This window comes from Heliangelus exortis, chromosome 1 (genome assembly GCF_036169615.1).
Source record: "Heliangelus exortis chromosome 1, bHelExo1.hap1, whole genome shotgun sequence".
Taxonomy (NCBI): domain Eukaryota; kingdom Metazoa; phylum Chordata; class Aves; order Apodiformes; family Trochilidae; genus Heliangelus; species Heliangelus exortis.
In genome coordinates, this window is record NC_092422.1 from 28,514,292 (window position 1) to 28,530,553 (window position 16,262).

The 16,262-nt window shown below is 44.0% G+C and overlaps 1 protein-coding gene across 3 annotated transcripts; it reads left to right on the plus strand.

Moving 5' to 3' along the window:
• The first annotated feature begins 257 nt into the window (after positions 1-257).
• On the plus strand, positions 258-13,194 carry ESD (esterase D). Of its 3 annotated transcripts, none has more exons than XM_071739438.1 (9): positions 258-383; positions 1,337-1,412; positions 2,251-2,339; positions 4,045-4,143; positions 7,373-7,497; positions 8,758-8,877; positions 10,170-10,268; positions 11,106-11,273; positions 12,971-13,194. In XM_071739438.1, the coding sequence occupies exons 2-9, from the start codon at positions 1,345-1,347 to the stop codon at positions 13,049-13,051; spliced, it is 849 nt and encodes a 282-aa protein (XP_071595539.1). In that variant the 5' UTR covers positions 258-383; positions 1,337-1,344; the 3' UTR covers positions 13,052-13,194. The 3 variants fall into 3 exon arrangements, with proteins under 3 accessions (XP_071595539.1, XP_071595531.1, XP_071595523.1); XM_071739430.1 differs by lacking the exon at positions 258-383 and adding an exon at positions 527-819; XM_071739422.1 differs by lacking the exon at positions 258-383 and adding an exon at positions 535-600.
• The last annotated feature ends 3,068 nt before the right edge of the window (positions 13,195-16,262 follow it).

The following is a 16,262-nucleotide window of genomic DNA, read 5'->3' on the forward strand; positions in this document are numbered from 1 at the left end:
AAGTAACAGAAGATTAGAGTGCAAAATGTTATGGGTAAAACAAAAAATTACAATTGAAAGCCGCTCCCCTCCGGCCCCGGGGGGAGGAGCGCCTGAGGAAGAAGAGAGCAGCACCTGCGGCCCCCACAGATTTAGCAGAGCCCTCGCTTCCCCCCTCACTTCGCTTCCCCCTCACCTCTCCCCTCATTTCTCCTCTCACCTCCCCCCTCACTTCAGGGGACGCGCAGCCCCGCTCGGCCGCAGCCCCGCACCCCATGGCGAGCGGGAGGCGGCCTCCCCACGGCCCCAGTCGGGGGCGGCCCGGAGTGCTGGGAGGCCGCGCCCGCACAGGGGCCGCCCCCTCGGCCGCGCCGACCGCCGCTGGGCCCCGCCGCTCCTTCGCGGTAAGAGAGCGGGGAGAGGGACACCGGGGGGGATCCGCCGCTGGGCCGGGGCCTCGCTGCGAGGAGAGCGGGGAGGCGGCGGCCCTGCGGGCCCTCGGGCCTCGTCAGCGGGAGGCAGCGGGGGCGGGATCGCTGCCTCCGTGTAGAGGCGGGGGCGGGTGAAAATGGAGGCGCAGGAGTGTGGCGGGCAGGGCTGCTGGGCTTGTGGGAATTCAGTGTAGGAACGGAAAGGGGAGCCGCGCACCCAGTTGGGATCGGGATCGGGATCGGGTCTGGGTCTGGGTCTGGGTCTGGGTCTGGGTCTGGTTCCGGGTGGGCGGGTGTCCGGTGGGCCCTACGTGCTGTTCCCACAGCCCCAGGTTTGGTGCTGCCGCTGGGGTGAGGGTGAGACCCTGCGGTGTGGCTGCTCCTCGCCTCCAGCCCCTGGGGTTTTTTGGTAGGAGACACCGAGAGTCTTTGTATTTTTCGTCCCGCTTCCCATGGGAATAGGGCTTGTGGTTCTCTGTGAGGCCTGCTGGCCTCCAGGCTTTTGGAACAAGGGAATTAATTTCCATCCAAGGTGATTAGTGGCTGGGTGCTGGCCTAAGGTAAGTTTGGAGAGGTGTCTCCTACATGCTCATCATGGAGGTGGCAGCTACACACGCAGCCCGAGGCTGGCGATTTCTTGCCTGGTAGGAGAATTGTTAGACAAGGAGGTATGGTTACTGCAGAGGTAAAGCTGATGGAGATGGGGGTCTGTACAAAAGCAGGAAGGGTTTGTCAGCTAGAGTTCAGCTCCCCCTCCTCCCATTTATGTGGAGAAACAGAAAATTAATGAAAGACCATGAAGTGACTGCAGGAGATTCTCCTGAAAAACTGCAGTGTTAAAGATGCTTATTCAACTTTTATGTTCTCATAACTCACTGTAAGTTAAGTCCAGGCTTTCAAATCGAACTTGCTTTTTTTCTTTACAGTTAAAGCCATGGCACTGAAACAGGTTTCCAGCAACAAATGCTTTGAGGGTTTCCAGAAGGTGTTTGAACATGACAGGTAACACTACAAAAGCAGGTTTAGAGAATCCATACTATCATTACTGCCAGTAGTTTCAATCTGCAAGAAAACAGTGTGTTGTCCAGTAATATCTGGATTTGGATAAAGAATGCTGTCAGATACTGTTTTGGCTGTGTTCTTGTATTTCTTTGTTAATGTTTAACGTGTCTGGTAGGCAGAAAGCCAGTATTTTACATTGTAAGATGGTGCTTCATTAGTTTGGGTTAAAGTAATACTCTTAAAAAATTGCTGTCAGCTAACCAATGTAGTAGATTCTTGTTATTTAATGAAGGTGAATAGAAAAGCATGCCAAAGGAAAAAAAAATTAGTTATGCTTAGATAAGCTTTTATGGACAATTTTAGGCTTTAGTGTAAGTTGGGCAAAGTTGGTCTGTAGATCTAGCAGACTGAAAACACTTCTGTCGTGGTGGGGTATGCTGTGAAGTGTACATTCTGCAAGCCACATGGATGTGTTTTCCTGTAAAAATTGCTTTCCAATTTAATAAGCAGGGCTCTAGTTAAATATTGCTGGGGTTGGTTCAAAATTCAAAGTATTGTCTGTTGGTAACACTGCAAAAATGTGGCTTATTTCTAAGCCTGTTCTTTGTCTTTGTTTTAAATATATTCATAATAAGGTAGGAAGGTTAGCATGTATCAATTCAAGAGGCTAAGGCTGAGTTTTTAAATAGCTTTTCACTTTATTTAACTTCTTAGTAGTTAAAATTCACTGACTAAATTGCTGTTTGAATGAAATGCATTGAGTCAGCATTCTCTTTGTAGTGTTAGCCACCTTGTTACTTAAATAATAGTGATAACAAGGACTATTTTGTTATTGCAGTGCAGAACTAAAATGCAAAATGAAATTTGGAATCTACTTGCCTCCAAAAGCAGAAACTGGAAAGTGTCCTGTTCTATATTGGCTCTCAGGTAAATAAAACGTGTTATAGTAACTTTAAAAAAGATAATTTTCTGTGTGTTTAAGCTACTGTGTTTCAGTTACTGAAAACCTGATGCAGAGGTACTTAGTAGCAGCTCTTAGACTCACCAAAAGACCCTCTGCTGAAACAGGCATTCACTTGCAGTGCTTTGTGATTAAGTTGGATGCAGCTGGCCTCAGCACACCAAATTGTGTTCTAAAATGCTCAGCATTCAAAATGTTCTGTCTTTTTGTTCTAAAATGTACATACTTTTTGTTCTAAACCATATATATTTAAAGGTTTCTGGAAAGGCCCTCCTGCTGGGATACCTCCTGCTTCCCTTTGTGACAGGCTGCTTCAGCAAACTGGACAGGGGACAAAATCTAGCCCATGGGAGGCAGCAGATTTGTCCTCTGGACTCCACCTTGTGCTGAGTGCTATTTTGCTGATAAACTGGGAAAGAGAGGTGCAATTACCTTCTGGGCTCAAGCACATCTAGAGTGAGGTAACCCTCTGGGATCAGAAAGGGCCAGGGGATGAGGAGGGTTGTGTGGCAGGATTGAAGTTGTCTCATCCAGCTTTTTATTTCTTTTTCATTTCTTTTTCATTTCTCCAGCTGCTGCAGTGAGTGTCCCATCCAGCTGCTGTCTTGCTGAATGAAAGGCAAGCTGGAATGACAGTGTATGGACAAACCTGGGCTCCCATTTATCCCAGCTTTGTTCCTCTGCCCTCTTCCTGTCATCTCCCTCAGAGCTGGGTGTTGCAACAAAAGTGCAAAAATAATTTTTTTAGGCATTGCTTTCGAAATGCTCAGATTTATGTTGGTTATGGCTCCAGGATTAATTTTTTTTTAATTATTATTTGTTACTTAAAATGAAAAGCAGAAGCTCTTGTCTGTTCTGTGGTTTTAGGGGTTGCTTTATTGACACTGTTCAGAAAGTTGGACAATTGGCTGGTAGTGTGGAGGCTGTAGTTCTTGTATGTGTCCAGTTAACAAATAGCTAGCAGGTCTGATTTGTAGAATGAAAATGGACTGGGCAAAAATGCTTACCCTTGAAGCTGGAAGCATCCAAATAGTCAGAAGAGTCAGAATAGGCAGAAGAAGTCATGCAGCACATTTGGTTTTTTAATCTGACCCATGCTGTCTTGGCTAGCATCAGTCAGATTAGGGGGCAGCTTGCTGTCTGAGAAAACCAGAATCCTTAATCCCTCTCAAATGGCCTAATAAAGAAGACTAGAAATAGTGGTGTACAGCATTATTTATTTATAATTGGACTTGAGTTGTGCCTGCTGCTGTACAAAAGACTTGGATTGCTGTGGGTTGTGGTGCCAGAGTGCTTATGTGGGCCACAGAGGGAAAAGTGTAGTTGGAGGGTTAGATGTCAGAAGTTACCTGTGTTAACAACAGAGTCTGTAATCAGTGGATTTAAATACAGAGTACTTGGGGAAGCTGTGTGTGACATCAGGAGTAACTGCTCAAGGGAATACTGAGTATTCATTGAGCTGGTTGTCATCAAGTGTCAGTGGAACTTGATGTGACAGTGCAACTGTGACAGTTTCTGTGGGGTGTTAAGGGCTGCTGAACCTGGTGAGATGTTTCCATGTTCATGGAGATAGGAGTCACTCTGATTTTTCAAATCCTTTTCTGCCAAAAAGGTTTCTGAGACTGGTGTGCTGTGAGCAATGTTTAACCAGTGATGTTTTTATTTCTCTAGGGTTAACTTGCACAGAACAGAATTTTATAACAAAAGCTGGTTTTCATCAAGCTGCAGCTGAACATGGCCTTATTGTAGTTGCACCAGACACAAGCCCACGTAAGTTTTAAGAAGAGATATGGTAACAGTTGTTACACTGAAGTACCCTGTCTGTATCCTCAAAGAATGGAGTGCTGCATGCAGTTTGCTATAGAGTGTGTTGCTCACCTGAGTCAAAAAACGACCTCACCTCTAAATCTTGCATTGTTCATTAGGTTATATTGTCCATATCCTTAATATTGTGGTCCTGAAGGCTTGAGGGTTGAAGCTCTTCAGTTGTCATCGTGCTAAAACTAGAACAAAGGGGCCACTGATTACAGCACTCAAAGGAGGAGAGGGAAGAAAAAGAAAACAAGAGGCATGTGTTGGCTGCCTGCCTGCACTTTATGGCTTGCTGAGACTTTTAAAAACCTGCAAAACTGGGTTGTCACACAAAGATGTGATGGCTAAAAAACATTCTTTATTAAATTTAATGTACTAGGTTATTTTATTGTAAAAAGGTATTGAAGTAAAACTCTGCTTTGTCCTCTTGGGTAAATGACTAACCACAAACCAGTCAGCCAGCATCCTGTAGATTGAGATAACAGTAGCCCAGTCCTACTTGCCCTGGAGACTTTTCTGACACCAAACAATAGGATGCTGATTTGGGCCCATATAAGCTGTGTCCAGGCCTTCTAAATGGAAATTGGCTAAGATGAGCTAAGACTGGAATTGGCTCAGACTTCCTGCCCAACATCATGCATGTGTTGCAGAAGGGAGAAGACCATGGAAGTCCCTTCACCCCTCCCAACCAAATGAGAATGCAAGTATTTCCTGGAAACTGGATAAATATTAGAATTAGTTCTAGGAAATCTGATGTTTATTACAATGAGGTTTATGCACACCTCATGTCTGTTGTCACTCATGTTATGCATGACTTTCAGAACTCTCTCTCAGGCATCCAGCACTGCAATAGAGAATGCCTGCCTTCTAAAAGTTCAAAACAAGTTTTAAGAGTGTTCTTTCAGCAACTGAATTTTATGATATCAGTTTTACAAAGATGTAATGTTTGCTCCATATTGTATTCTGCCTTCTAAAGCCTATGAATTACACATCTCTAGAGGATTCCAAAACTTAGAAAAGCAAACCAGGACCCCTTCTGCCCTGCAGCTGCAGTAGACAGCTGATGAATGACTTCTTAAAATGATGTGCTGTTATTTGTATAAGGCTGAGCTTTATTTGTAGTGTTGGAAACCTAAAAATGGTGAAATTGTAGTTGCTGCAAATCCAGTCTCTTGGGGATTCAGTGCAATATGTTTAATATTTGCTGGATTTTGCTAAAGCCTCATGAGTGCTGTATGCAAAAGTGGCAGTCTTTTAAAGAGTTCCCAAGCTTTAGTGGGTCAGGTTTGAACAAAGCTAAGAGAAGAATTATGTTCTTTCCAGAATATATTTTTACATGTAAGGTCTGAAGTTGTGGCAGATCAGTTGGTCTTTCTAAGGAAGAAGAAGGGGATAGAAGAGGAAAATCTGTGTATTAATGAACTTAACACATCATTGTTGCTATCAGCTATAGACTAGATAAGTAACCAGCCTTTGTGTTCATACTATGTCAGGATTAGGATTAGGATTAGGATTAGGATTAGGATTAGGATTAGAATTAGAATTAGAATTAGAATTAGAATTAGAATTAGAATTAGAATTAGAATTAGAATTAGAATTAGAATTACTCTTGGGATGTTACATTGGGATTTTTTTTTAGTGTTGTCTGTGCAAGTTGTCTGTGTCAATGTGAAATGGCATTTGCATAGTTTGTTGCTTTGTCCATTTTCTTATAAAACCTTCTTTGCAGCTTCTCTCTTGCCTTTTAGTGTATTAACTGAGAAGGACTGCTCCACTAGGTCAGTTTTAGTTCATTGCATATTCTCCTCTTAGATTTTAGCTCAGACACCCCAAATGTTCTTAAATCTCTGAGCTGTCTGAAGAAACGAGTAAAGAGCAGTTCAAATATAATCACAAATTAAGAGATCAGAATATATTTAGAGAAAACATTAATATGTGCTACAGTTAAGTAGTTTTTCCAGAGGTGTGCTGAGCAGTATTTTGCAGGTTTCTTTTAAAATTTGTTTTTTCAGGGTTTCCAGTAAGTTTCTTTTAGTAGAATCAGTAATGCCTTCATTTCTTGGCAGGACTTTCTGGGGGGATTTTTTTTTTTCTGTGAGGCACAGAAGATAGCAGCCTTTTATATCCCAGCATGTTGTGTAAGCACCTCCAGTCCCTGTGACTGCTGGACTGTTCAGTTATAAAATTGCTCAGTGTTGAAGGGCACAGCACTGGAGCAAACTCAGCTTTGATCCTTGTGAAAATCTGATTTCATGTTGTGACAGGGTGACAGGTGTCTGCACACATTGTCAGGGACTGTCAAATTACACGTGGGTTTGCAGGGTAACCTGACAGGGGTGACAGCCCATGGAATTTCAGATTGCAGAAACTGGGAACATTTGGGAGAAAAAGAGGCCATTATTTCCTGTCACATAGACCTTGAAATATTCTGTTCTATTCTGCAAGCTGGTAAATCATAGGCTAATCAAAGGGAGACAGCAAGGACTGGATGGGATGGATTGAGTTTCAAGGAGACCTCTTCAAGATTAGTTTGAAAGTGTAGCCTTGGAACAGAGGATACAGCCCTGCAGTTATTTGAAGAAGTAAATTTTATGGGGAGTTACAGGTGGGAGCAGTGAAATGAATTGCAGAAAAGGTAGGGCTATTATACTTAAAAGTGGTAGGGACAGTAAGTTACTGTGCTGTTGAATGTTAAAAAGGGAGGTGTAGCAGACAGTGTTTGAAGCAGATAAAGTGGTCTGGACAAACCATTTGGTGATAGATGGTTCTGGCCTGCTGGGCTAAAGGAAATTTCCTACAGATTCTGTTTCTCTCATTGTTTCTTGTGCTTGATAGGATGAGATCTAATAACTGCAGTAAGCTGACAGCACCTATTAGCCAGTGCCAGCTTTTGTGTAAGTCCCTGGGCAAACTGGACAAAGCTTTACAGTATTTATTTAAGAGGAATTTGTTTGTTATGTTTATGAAGGGATACTGAAGCAACTTAGGGCATTTTGAAAGTTTTGTTGAAGTAACACTTGAAAGCACTGTACTAATGAATGGAAGTTTTAATTGCCTTTTAATTGGAAGGCTAGAGATGTGTTAATTGAGAAACTTGTGTCCAGAGTCTCTGATTTGTAAAGTGGGTTTTCCAGTTCTGAATATTCACTAAAGGAAAGAGTAACTATGGAAAGAATTTTCTTCTTAGGTGGCTGTAACATTGAAGGAGAAGATGAAAGCTGGGACTTTGGTACTGGTGCTGGTTTTTATGTGGATGCCACTGAAGAGCCTTGGAAAACAAACTACAGGATGTATTCCTACATAAGGGATGAGGTAACTGCTGCTGGATTCTCCTGGAAGTGGTACAGTTCAGTCATGCTCTTTGTTCCTAGCACTAAAGCTTGCTTTCTAGTCTATGGATGTGTGGTTGTGTTCTTGCTCTCCTCTCTTATACAAATGATTTATTATTTCATTTTTAACCTTTGTTTATTTCAGTGTTTGGATTTCCCCAGTTGTTAGGCCCTTCCTCTACCCTTACCATGGTAGAACTGAGGAAGGAGAGAGCTTCAGCACAGAGGTAGTGACATCTGGCTGGGTGTGAGCAGAGCTCCTTGACTCTGCTTTCCTGCTGGAGATGCCACAGGGTTGGCCTGTGCTTCAAGTCTTGATTTGTTGGTTGTTCAGTCTCTGCTCTTAGAAGATCTCTGCTCTGCTGCTTCTGGAGCACATCCACCACATTTCACTACACCACTTCATCACTTGTATTGCTCACTTAGACTTTTGACCATGACTTGGGAGAGTGGGCTGGTGGTTTTGGTGGTTTGGTTGATTTTTGCTTTAATTGGATGTAAAAGAAAATCCTAGAAGTAGATATTAGGAAGGTTAAGTGTTCAATCAGCCACTCCTTGGAGACCTCATCACTCTCTACAACTCCCTGAAAGGAGGGGGTAGCCAGGGGGGGGTTGGTCTCTTTTCCCAGGCAACTCTCAGCAAGACAAGAGGGCACGGTCTCAAGTTGTGCCAGGGGAGGTTTAGGTTGGACATTAGAAAGAATTTCTTTACTGAGAGGGTGATCAGGCATTGGAATGGGCTGCCCAGGGAAGTGGTGGATTCTCCATCCCTGGAGATATTTAAAAAGAGACTGGATGTGGCACTCAGTGCCATGGGCTGGGAACTGCAGCGGGAGTGGATCGAGGGTTGGACTTGATGATCTCTGAGGTCCCTTCCAACCCAGCCAACTCTATGATTCTATGTTTCATGTCACCTAGAGGTAAAGCTGTTTTTTTATGTATCTGTTAAAATGAAACAATGTTTATTAGGAAATTGCCACGTCTTGTGTTACGATAGATTCCTACAGAGATACTGGGAGATACTGGGAGTTACTTATCACCAGGTGGATTGTTTCCTTCTGCTTTTCTAGTCCTGTTTAGATTCCTTTCAGGCCATGATTTCAAATGTCAGGCCAGAACCAAAGATGTGCCTCTGATTTCAGTGGCTTCCTGGCATTACAACGCAGTAGTTATTTGTGTACCTCTCTGTCCAAACATGCTCGAGTTGATTTAATGTTTTGATGCCATTGTTGTTCCTTTACAGCTGCCTAAACTAATAAATGCCAATTTTCCAACTGACCCTGAACGGATGTCTGTTTTTGGGCATTCCATGGGAGGACATGGAGCTCTTATTCTGGCTTTGAGGAATCCAGGAAAGTATAAAGTAAGATCTTATGAGGTTTCTATGAGGTACACTAAGGTTTACTCAGGTTTCTGTAGAAGGGAAGGAAGAAAATGTAATACCAAGTTTTTATATAACATGAAATTATATATAAATAATTTTAGCAATGCATCAATACCTCATATTAGAATATAAAAAACTGCCAGAAACATCACTGTGGAATGTTGAGTGTCTGTGAAATGAAAACCAGTCTGCAAATTTCTAAAGTTAAGAAAAGCTCAGTTTCTTTTGAATGATGCTACAGCTCTTGCAAAACAATTGTTTTATTTAAATGTTAACAAGGTCCTTTTAGCTCTGGAGTTGGGTGATTCCCTGGATCTTTTCAAATCTTGTCCTGTTCAGTTTGGAGCCTTTATTACCAGCAGATGTTCTGTAATGTTACCTATTACATTTGGGTTTCCTAAGAATTTACTACAGTCTATTAACTCCAAATGGTAGCAAGTGTAACTCTAAGAACATGAACTTCACACAGAATAGTATCTGGAGGATATTTCCCACTCTCTCCATTTTCTCTCAACTTTGCATGTCAGCTTTCCTTAAAAATTGATTTTTGGGGTATTTGAGGTACCTGAAGTTTTGTTCATTGGTATTTGCTAATATTTGTTAATAGTATTATTTCAAAGAATCAAACTTTTATATTTGGAAAACACCAAAATCCAGGAGAACTGGCTGTGGGTCAGATATTTTCTTGCTCTTTCTTGCAAGAAGGGTGATAATGGCCAAATCCAAAAGAAGAATGTAAGAAGAATGTAGGGCCTGAACTTCTGCCACCAGTACCTGGAGCTGTGGTCTGAAATGCAGTTTTCTTGACCCTTGATCCTGGAGGTACCTAAATTTGTGAGACTGGCTGAGCAGCCTCATGCCTCAGGCTTTTCTTATGCTCTGCCAAAATCAAATGGGGGTGAAATGGCCCCACACTCTGACCATGTTGATCAAACAGTGGATTTGAGATTCTTCTCTGCTGCCTGAGGGGATTCAAGCCAACATCTCCTGACAAGGGAAGGAATGGGGCCTCTAGCCTTGCCTTTGAAGCTTGGCTGACATGCAAAAAGGAAAACAAATCTATGGAGCTGGAAGGAACAAATAGGAGGGAAGTAGGGTAATAGTTTGGGCACATAGCTCAGAGGGTTGGTGGGTGAGTTGGGTTCTGGCACTAACTTCAAAACTATTTTTGAAAAGGCTTCTAGTTTGCTTCTTAGTAGAAATAACTTCTCTTAACTCAGTTTTGGTGGTTTGTTTTTTTTTTTTTTTTCCCATGCTTTCTTTCTCAACAGTCTGTATCAGCATTTGCTCCAATCTGCAACCCTATTCAGTGTCAGTGGGGGAAGAAAGCCCTTGGTGGTTATCTGGGATCAGATGTAAGCAAATGGGAGGTATGTGTTGCAGCTCAGCCCTTTAATCCCTCAGAAATGAGTGATCTGTAGGTGTATCATAGCAAGACTGGAACAAAACTCCAGGGTGCCCCTGAGCTGGTTCTGGTGTTCTCCTACACTCCTAAGCATGGATAACTTTGTATGTTTTTGAGGGGTATGACTTGCTGTTGCCTGACAGTGGTTAGAACAAATTTGATGAGAGACAAGGCTCTCATAAAACTGACTGAATTCCTCCCTGTTTTATGAAGACCTTAAAATCCGGCCTGAGAAGAACTGTGAGCAGCCTGAGACTTCCTGCAATGCATGAAAGCAGTGAGGACTTTTTTAAAAGAGAGTAAGGAACTCAGTTCTCAATACAAAACCCAGCTTCTTTCTGTAGTAGCCTGGCAAGAGAGACTGCAACCAACTGTGCAGAGGCTGCTGAGCCTCATGGCATCTCCAGGGACAGCCTGTTGGAGGCAGCTAGCAGAGGAGCCCATTGGATACTGGGAAAGTGGTATCTGTAAAATGGGATGAAGCCAGACAAAGTGAAGTTTTAGCTCCAGGACCTTAACTTTGAAATATAAATAGTTGTATATAAGTGGCTATTATAAAAAAATGCTTAAGTTATTAAATACTGAGTTATTAATGCTTAATAACTTAGGTCATCCTATTTGCCCTTTTTAAAACATAGCTATTACTTTTCAGTTGTCTGGAATTTCCCCAGTTTTTCACTCTTCCAAAGTGCACTTTTGCATCCTGGTCAGTATCAGCCAGTGCTCTACACACCATTCTTAGCTTGCAGGCAGCACTTTGCCTCAGCCTAACAAAAATGTTGCTGCTCTTTGATTCCTGCAGGCATACGATGCTACCCAACTTGTGAAGTCCTACCCAGGCTCTCACCTGGACATCCTGATTGATCAAGGCAAAGATGATCAGTTTCTCTCAGCAGGACAGCTGCTGCCTGATAACTTCATTGCTGCCTGCACAGAGCGGAAAATCCCCGTAGTCTTCAGGCTGCAGCAGGCAAGTTGCTTCTGCACTCCAAGATAGTTGGGCTGTTGCTTTGGGATACTTGGGTTTATGTGACAGGTAGCAAAAAAGGCTGTCTCTTCACTAGGCCTGAGTCTGTCCCTGGCCAAGTGAGAAAAGAGGATGAGAAGTGACATTTTCCTTACCATCAGCCATCAGAGTATATTGGATCTGTCAGATTCAGCTACCACTAGGTGGGGTGGTGACTGTAGTTTCAACAAGCAGATTGTTGCTGGTCGGTCAGCTGAAGCAGCAGCAGCATCAGTGGTTTTTAGTATCACAGACACTGTGTACAAGCAGTGACAGATGTTGGAAAAGCACCTGGAGGTGTTGGTCGCAGGTGTCTGAATAGGAGCCAGCAGTGTGTTCAGTGGCCAAGGAGGCCAGCAGGATCCTGGCTTGTATCAGGAACAGCGTGGCCAGCAGGAGAGGGGAAGTGGTTGTGCCACAATACTGGTGAGGCCACACCTTGAGTACTGTGTTCAGTTTAGGGCCCCTCACTACAAGAAGAATATTGGGGTTCTGGAGAGTGTTCAGAGAAACACAGGGAAGCTGGTGAAGGGTCTGGAGCACAAGTCTTATGAGGAGTGTCTGAGGGAACTGGAATTGTTTAGCTTGGAGAAAAGGAGGCTGGGGAGAGAACTCATCACTTTTTACCTGAAAGGATGTTTTAGCAAGATGGGGTTTGGTCTCTTCACCCTGTAGTAAATGATAGGATGAGAGGAAATGGGCTCAAGTTGTGCTAGGGGAGGTTTAGATTGGATATTAGGAAGAATTTCTCCACCAAAAGTGTTGTCAGGCACTGCAACAGACTGCCCAGGAAAGTGGTAGAGTCACCATCCCTGGAGGTATTTAAAAGGTGTGTAGAAGTGGTCCTCAGGGACATGGCTTAGTGGTGGGCTTGGCAGTGTTAGGTTTGTGATTGGATCAATGATCTTAAAAGTTCTTGTCCAACCTAAATGATTCAATGTGCTGGATGCTGTATCTGTACTGTCATTAGTGTGTTCAGCATCAAATTTTGGGATGTAGTTCCTATGTGTTTGTGTAAATCAGGTGAGATTGAAATCAGGTTCACTTGAAATCCTCACTTCATTCAAACACCCAGGTGGAAAGATTGCTTTTCCCTGTAGTGCAGTGACCCAGAGCAGCAGAGTCCTGAGAGCTTTGGAGTCTTTGTAAGTGACAGCTTCACTCCAGACCCAGTGAGGGACCCAGCTGTGGAGAATGAGGGATTTTCCTCTCATTTATCATAAGCCCTGTGCCAAAAGGTATAGTTGGTGCTGACAAAATGGAGCAGTTGAGGGGTTTCCTTCTCATTTTATCATAGTGCTGGAGCAGTAATTCAGACCTGGGCTGTCTTCTCCTTATTACCTGTGTTTTACCAGGAATTGTTCTCTCAGATTGCATCCTGCTCCCCAGCTGACACTGGGGATGGAAACAGCTGACTGCTGTTTTCCATCACTAAACATGCCCAGATTAGATTTTGTGTGGCTTCCTAGTATTCATATATACTTAACCTGTTCATTCAGGTATACTTCACTCTTTATATATATATAGTACAGATAATTTTTCTCTTCTTAAAGCAGATCAAACCAGAAGAGTCATTAACTTTCCTAGAAAAGAGTTCAGCATGATGGCTTTATAATTAACAGGATGCATTTGCTGATTTCCTTGTTGCTGTTCTTTTCTAGGGTTATGATCACAGTTATTTTTTCATTTCTACATTTATTAATGACCACATCAGACACCATGCAAAATACCTCAATGCTTGAACCATCTGGATGGGAGAGAGTTGTCTGCCCAATACGAATCAAGAGAGAAAGGCAAACTCAACACAGATAATTTGGTGAAGTAGTTTTCTTACAATGGAGCTCTTCTGATTGTACTAAGAAAAATAAAGGTCCCACTTAATTTGTTGTGTGTGCTTTAGAGTAAGTATTTTGTGTATTCTTGCATGCTTTGACAACTCTCTTGACCCTGTGACACATGCTGCATTCTAGGTCAAAAGGAAAATCAGCAAATGAGTTCTTTCCAGACCACAACTATGGATGTGTGGTGGGGACCTCAGGATGGTGTCCAGCACAGCCATGCAGTACTGTGAATAACAGAGTGCAGCTTCAGCTAATTAAATACCAGGGTCACTTCATCACTTAGTGCAGAAGGAAGTTGTTAGAGGCACAACTGCTCAGGCTACTTGACCTGAAGTGGTTGGTGTATTTTATCTTGGCCTGGCTGAATACATTCCAAAGCCAAAGTCTGGTGGAGGATGCAGAGGGGAGCTTGCTATGCAGGGTGGTTTCCAGTCCTGTTAGTGACATCAAACAAATCATCTGAAGTCTTCCTGTGAGCTGCCTTGTGAGGGCAAGAACACAGAGGGTTCCAGTGAGTTCTTTCTCTTGTGTTCAAGCCAGCACTTGTAAACTACATTCCCCTGGTTCAGCTGCATCATTGCTCAAACCTGACTCTCTCTTGCCAGAGGAAATACTGGGGTATATTTAGGAGCAGTTTGCTTTTGTAAGCCATGCTGAATGCCCCCCTGTTTCTCTGGCCTCTGCTAGATTGGAGGCAGGGTCTGATGCTGGAACTGAGGTTTCTTGGTGGTCGCTGGCTTAAATGAGGTACTGACTTTCATCAGTTGCATCTCCCTACCTCTGAAGTAAGCTTAGAAGGCTGGGCAGATAGGACTGCATATTTCAGGAGTTCCCTGGAATCTGCACACAGGTTTTCCACACTATGTAGGTGTACAACAGACACTACCTCCACCTTTCTTCTAAAGCAGGGCACTGACAGAGAAATTGTAAGCCAATAGTGCTAAATATTTAGATTTTTTTCCACTCTCACAACAGCAAAATCATCTCAAAGGCTCTTTTACTGTGTGGCAGCCTCTTTTGGTTGTTCCTCCCCACCAGCAACCAGGCACCTGCTCCTCCAGAGCCAGCAAATTAATTACAGTGCTGTGTAAAATGAGGAGGAGGAGGTGTGGTGGGCTCATCCTGCAACCTTCTGCCTGGTACTATGAACAGCAGCAGTAGAGCCAGGGTGATCAGCCTGATGCAGGTACTTCTCATGAAAAACATGTTATATTGGAGAAGACCTTAAAATCAGACCTTAAAATTTACTGTGCTTTTATACAACCATTTTAAAGCTGCCAGGTTAATGGCAGGAAACAGCTTGCCCAGTGTAGGGTGAGGGGAAAAAAAAGCCCCCTTTCATATTTGTTAAATTTCTATGGAATAATTTACATTTCCCATTATACTGTGGATGGTTGTGGGGAGTTTTATTTCCTGTTATCCTTAATTTACAACCCAGTGGGAGATCATTTAACGTATCAGTTTTCCCAAACAACTGCCCAGCTACAATTCTGGAGCTGAAAATACTTCTCATATTTTCCACTCAGCACTCCTGGTAGCTGACTGGCCTCCCACACTTTGCTTTCTTGATAAAACTTGGCATTTAGGTGCAGAGCTGCCATCCCTCTTGAGAGGGACTTCCAGTGCCTCTTGCTTGTGAGCCAGAGCACCTTCAGGTAAGTGCCTCTTGTGAGTCCCTCAGGCCTTGCTTTGGAAGTCAGGAACCTCAGGGCTTTATAGAAACTGCCATCAGCTCTTACAAAACTGGTGCTCAGGAGCTGACAAGGACCCAGCCCCTGTCCGGGACACAGGGTGACTACTGAGAAGCCTTGAGGTGCCTGAATCAACTGGTGCAGATGGCTACAGGCACCCAAGTGTCTCTTCTCCCTCTGAAGAATGGAGCTCTGGTGTCAGCTGGACAGGACCCTCAGCTGCTCGGTGTTAAATCACTGCAGGGCTTTTTCCTGCTTAAATTACAATAATTTTAACACAGGGGCCTGGGTGTTGTATTGCCACAGCCACAAGAAGGCTCTCAGCTTCCTTGATCAGAAGCAGGGTCTCTCCAGCTTACTGCAGAAAGAAACATCTTCCCAAGTGAACTACTAAAAGTGAACAAATACATAAAATCATCTGAGTAAAGATTGTTCATTAGAGAATTCACTTCAGAGACCTGCCTGGGCTCTCTGCTACAATCACAGAATCATAGAATTGGCTGGGTTGGAAGGGACCTCAGAGATCATCAAGTCCAACCCTTGATCCACTCCCGCTGCAGTTCCCAGCCCATGGCACTGAGTGCCACATCCAGTCTCTTTTTAAATATCTCCAGGGATGGAGAATCCACCACTTCCCTGGGCAGCCCATTCCAATGTCTGATCACCCTCTCTGGAAAGAAATTCTTTCTAATGTCCAACCTAAACCTCCCCTGGCACAACTTGAGACCATGCCCTCTTGTCTTGCTGAGAGTTGCCTGGGAAAAGAGACCAACCGCCCCCTGGCTACCCCCTCCTTTCAGGGAGTTGTAGAGAGTGATGAGGTCTCCCCTGAGCCTCCTCTTCTCCAGGCTGAACAGCCCCAGCTCCCTCAGCCTCTCCTCATAGGATCTGTGCTCGAGTCCCTTCACCAGCCTGGTTGCCCTCCTTTGGACCTGCTCCAGGGCCTCGATATCCTTCCTGAACTGAGGGGCCCAGAACTGGACACAGGACTCCAGGTGTGGCCTCACCAGCGCTGAGTACAGGAGCAGAATCACTTCCTTGGACCTGCTGGCCACACTGTTCCTGATACAGGCCAGGATGCCATTGGCCTTCTTGGCCACCTGGGCACACTGCTGGCTCATGTTCAGCTTCCTGTCAATCTAAGCAGTGCTGAGACAGAAAGGCAGAGCTGCTTGGCCCAGGAGTTAATTCAGCTGCTGCTGGCAGGAGAGCTTGAGAGAGATCTTGAGCACCTGGAGTAGCAAAGCTGCAGGAAGCTCACGTGCAGGATCTGACCCCAAACCCACAGTTATCCACTGAATCCTATTCCTATTTAGCTGCAAAATTCCTCTGTTTGGGTCACATCACCACCCTCTCCCTCCATCGTTCCCAGCATTAAGGTCTTCAAACACCAAGAAATTTTCAAGTCACGGGGGAAGTCA